The sequence below is a fragment of the Nestor notabilis genome, unplaced genomic scaffold, assembly GCF_000696875.1.
Source record: "Nestor notabilis isolate BGI_N333 unplaced genomic scaffold, ASM69687v1 scaffold24840, whole genome shotgun sequence".
In the NCBI taxonomy this organism is placed as follows: domain Eukaryota; kingdom Metazoa; phylum Chordata; class Aves; order Psittaciformes; family Psittacidae; genus Nestor; species Nestor notabilis.
Window position 1 is genome coordinate 1 of NW_009910063.1, and position 4,669 is coordinate 4,669.

General features: G+C 41.7%; 1 protein-coding gene across 1 annotated transcript in view; it reads left to right on the plus strand.

Annotated features, from left to right (window-relative positions):
- The first annotated feature begins 2,500 nt into the window (after positions 1-2,500).
- INPP5K (inositol polyphosphate-5-phosphatase K) overlaps positions 2,501-4,669 on the plus strand; it is an 11,507-nt gene continuing 9,338 nt past the window's right edge. The window contains exons 1-2 of the mRNA XM_010024170.1: positions 2,501-2,604; positions 3,297-3,405. Of these exons, the coding sequence (XP_010022472.1) occupies positions 2,585-2,604; positions 3,297-3,405 (129 nt within the window). The 5' untranslated portion in view covers positions 2,501-2,584. The remainder of the gene's footprint in view (positions 2,605-3,296; positions 3,406-4,669) is intronic.

Sequence of the window (4,669 nt, forward strand, 5' to 3'; positions counted from 1 at the left end):
GGAGCTGAGGTGAGCGGGTGGCGCGGGGGGGCGGCGTGAGGGGAGCTGGGGTGGGAACGGGGGTAAAGTGGCCAAGTCGTTACGCAATTAGGGCGGAATTAGCGAAACTTGGGGTTCTGCTCGTTAAGAGGCAGTTTCGCTAATTGGCGGCGTTACCTCCTCGTAAGAAGTAAAGAAATGCTGATCTGATTTGAGAGCGTCGGGCTTGGAGTCGCTTCAGGGAGGCTTTGTTTGGGTCCTTGGGACTTTGCAGAGACCTGCTTAGGTTTAATGAGGGCGTTAATGCGATTAATGTGGCTGGGGTCTCAAATTTGTCGCTTCTGTGAGGAGAAAGGAGCTTGAATAACTCTTTGGCTTGTGCTTTTACGTTGTGTCTTCGTGTTGCACCTCCTGAGGTGGTAAGTTCCATCTCCTGAGGTGATGAGCTGCGTCTCGCACTGTGGGCTCGGTTCTACAGAGAAACCTACTTAAAGGATAGTGTCTGTATAGGAAAGTAAAAGAACTCCAAACAATGAACACTGCCATCTGCTCAGAGATACTGACATTCACCTTAATGCAGTGTTACAAACACTGAGCCCCTAAAAGATTCTTAACTATTGAATCACTTCAGGAATCAGTACTGACACCGAACAGTGCTTTGCTTGTATTTAGGAATGTGTTGGCAGAGAATGTACCCGAGGCTGGGCTTTGATGCTGGGAAAGCTTCTGGAGGAGCTTGAGCGTTACCTTCTGCCTCTGGTAAAGGCTGTTTTTGTGGAGTCAGATGAAACCTGGTGTCACTCGTGTCCCCTCCTTACCACAGGCACTACTACTGTGGCCTTTGGGACTGCATAATGCTGCAGGTTATTTGCTTTGCAGGTGCATGGACATTCCTCACGGTTAAGTCTTTCCTGCAGACATCAAAACCTGCAGTGAAACTGAATGATTAGGCACGTTCTTGATGTTTTTACCAGTGGTTTTTTCCCCTTTGGTGTAAATTCTAGTGCTGCAGTTTTCCCCCTGCTCCAACCAGTGTGGACACTGACTGCTTTGAGGAGCGTAATTTCTGTCAGTAAGATCTGATGGCCTCAATATTGTTTCAGTTTTGTTTAATCAGGTAATTGTCTTTACAAAAATAGTAAGTGCAGAGTGTTCCCAAGTGATGCAGCTCTGGCAGAATCAAATTTGCAGCATACATTTTCCTTTCTTTTTTCCCCTAGAAATTTGTTCTAGGAGAGCTTTTGCTTGACTTCAGTGTAGTCTTAGGAACAGAATCTGTTGGTGAGAGGAATGATGGATCATTTTAGCCTGGTTGCAAGGTCACTTTCCAGCTCTTCCCACACTGTGTCACCTTGAGCAGGCAGTTGATTGTGGGATAAAAACATGTCCCTAACAGTGGATGTATCGATGGGATTCACTATTTAACTATCAGTTAATAGTTAACTGATAATACAGGACCCTAAGATGGATGGAAAACTAACAGCTTACTGTCTTTTAAGTCTGTCTGATTCGTAACAAGACTGACTGTAAACTGAATCCCCTTTTTAGAAGCTCTGATGTTGAAATTACCATCTTACAAAGAGACAGTAGGTCAGAGAACACGTTTGTTTCTGACTGTGCTCGAGGGGAGCAGCAGCTCTGCTTGGTGTTGGTCAGAACTGTGTGTTTGCATGTTTGGGAGCCAGAGATTATATTTCTGGTAGCACAGATGGAGGCACATGATTGATTCGAATCAGCAATAAATTCTTTTAAATCTTGAGCTTACAGAATTAACCACTTTAAATCTATTAGGGAGAAACAATTCCCTGTGTGAGGTAGGATGTGATTACAGCTTTTGTAACAACCCAGTGAGCGTGCTGGTAAAATGCTCCAGCCTTTTCCAGCCTGGCTGCATCTACATTTGTCCTGTTGCTTTAGCAGCATCTCACAGGAGTGCAAACTTGATCTGGAAGACCCTTGGCCATCTGCTTCTTTTATAGTTAGGATTTTAATGAGCTGCTCCTTCAGAGTGTAGTTGCTTTCTGGAGCACATGACATCCCTCAGCAGTGAAGATGCATGTCAAGACTCAGCAGCTCTCTCCCTATCCGATTTGGAGAGCCTGCACCAGGTCCGCAGCCGGTCGGCCAGTTTCAGCAGCACAGGGTCCAGCGGCCGCCTGCAGCTCCGACAGCGAGTAGCCCAGCTGATGGCTTGTGTAGAGGACATCAGCTCAGATGATGAAATTAATGAAGAAGTGTCTCGCACCCTGGATGAAGCTTTCCTTATCTGGGGGAAAAAGCTGAAGGACAAATGGCAGGAATTCAGGTTTTGTTCCCTCTAGTTGAGTTGGTTTGGGGTGGTGTTTTGGGGTCTTTTTTTAATGCTAGCTAATAAATAGATTTCTAACTGATCAAAAGGTACAGAAAGCTTTTGCTTTCTGTAGATAGAAATTCTGTGGAGAAATTAGATGCTCTTAGTGTTGGTTACCTGTTCACGTTTCAGCTTTAGCATTGGTTTTGTGTGACTTTTCTTTGTAGACTACACTTAGTTACTTGGAATGTGGGCACAGCTGCTCCACCTCCTGATGTCAGTAGTTTACTTCAGCTCGATTCACTGGGCCCAACTATGGATATGTATGTTATAGGGTAAGTGTACATTTATATGTATATTATAGAACTTGCTTCGTAAGCTTATTGCAAAACTGCTCAATCTCAACCGCTCTGTGTCTGCTTTGGGAGGACTGTGCAATGTGAATCACTGCCTAGGAGATGATTTAACATTCTTGCTAACAGAAGGTGAAGACTAGAGCTAGTGCCTTAGAGCAGAAACGATTTATAGCAAGAGAAGCTTTCCCTTTCTGTTGTTGTTTGACAAAATATGGAATATCTTTATTTCTAAACACAAAAAAAGTCTTCAGCTGCTGTTCTCTTTGTTGGCACGTGGAGGAATATTCATTTTGATATGAAAGTTATCCAAATGTAAAATTAAACAAATTAGTTCATGCTTATTAGGCACAATTTGCCATCATGCTTTACAAACTGTCTTGAGATTTTGAGACCCAGTAGTCAGGTTATTTATGATAACAGCTTTTGAGTCTAGCATCGCCTTAAACTCTTTTTCAGCTGTATCTAAGCTGCTTTAACTTGGCTTTTCTCAGTGTTAGATGTGTTAGATTGTGGATGGGTTGAACTGCTTGTCAGTGAGAAACTGAACAGCAAGACATTTCTGAGTTATGCTGAGAGAGCCCTGTTAGGATCCTGTGGTCTATGTTCTGAAAAGGCTTTATGAACGCTGTCAAAACCAAGTGATACAGTGTGAGTAATCTTGATGCCTTCAGCTTACAGGAGGTAAACTCAAAAATCACCAATTTTCTGTCTGACTTGGCGTTTGATGATCCATGGAGCATTTTCTTCATGACTGTATTGTCTCCCTTGGGATATATCAAGGTAATTGTTGCCATCTTGTAAGTGTCACAGCAGTGAAGGAAAATGTCTTCCCCAGCTCCATACAGATGTGTTTTCCTGTCAAACTCTCCATAAAAGATTAAGCTGATGGGGTTTTTTGCTGGTGTCAGTCACTTCCATAGTACACATATGTTAGAAGTGATTCTTCATGACGCTTGTTGTGGTTTGTTGATAAAGGCAGTTTAATTTTTCTTTATTGATACTAATGACCTTCATTTTAGCAGTAACAATTTGACATGGTTTTGTTTAGTTCTCATTTGGAATAGTTGGGCAATTTTGGGACTTTTGCACCTCAGCTGTCAAGCAGCAGGATGTTGCTCAAATACACCAGCAACAGCCTGTGGAAGTGCTGCAGAACCTGTGATGAGTAGAAGAATATCCCTGTTGTAATATAAATATATTTTCAAGGAACAGAGTAATGAAGATGGTTGAAATGTGATGTAAACTTAATACTCAACAGGAGATTTCTTGTGGCCACAATATCTCTGTCTCTCTCTTGTTTGTAGAGAATTTATTTGCAATATTGGGGAACTGTATTGTGATGCTTCTAATGTTGTCTGCTTAAGTACCTGCTTTCACTGTGAATATCCTAAGCAATGGCACTGATTTTCAGTAAGATTGGTAAGGTTTCTTCTTTTTTCCCCTCCAAACTTGTTTGCAGGTGAAAATAAATTGCATACATGTAAACCAGAATTTTAGTGGATATACATATATCTTTTTTGAGGACTTTATTTCTGATTGAAGACTTTGAACATTGGTAGTTTAAATGACAAGATTTTTGGTACTATCTGGGGCATAAGATCAGTTAAAATAGTGGCTATTTTAATAATGCAAATAATAACATAGGAGGATATGCTGATTTCTCTAATAAAGAGATACTAAAACCTTTTGAATGTTATATTGGTTTTCTAAAGCTGTATTTCAGGGTGATTTTGCTGAGATGACTGAATTATCTGCATGCCAGTCAGACTCAGCAGTTGTGCCATTCTTTTAACTGTAATTAAACAAAACAAAGGACCCATTGGGATTTATGAAAAGGAAAAGAAAACATTGTTCATTCTGGTGTAAGGCATTGCTGATAAACAGTCAAAATCTGGCTGAGGGCTGACATTCAGGCCCTGTGTACAGGCAGCTAAAGAGAATTCCTAGTGGAATGCATGGTTGATTTTGAATTCCGATTTAGAAATGTGGCCCTTTGGACACAGTGATGAAAGGATGCTGCCACCTAATGGTTTTTCAGCAAGAC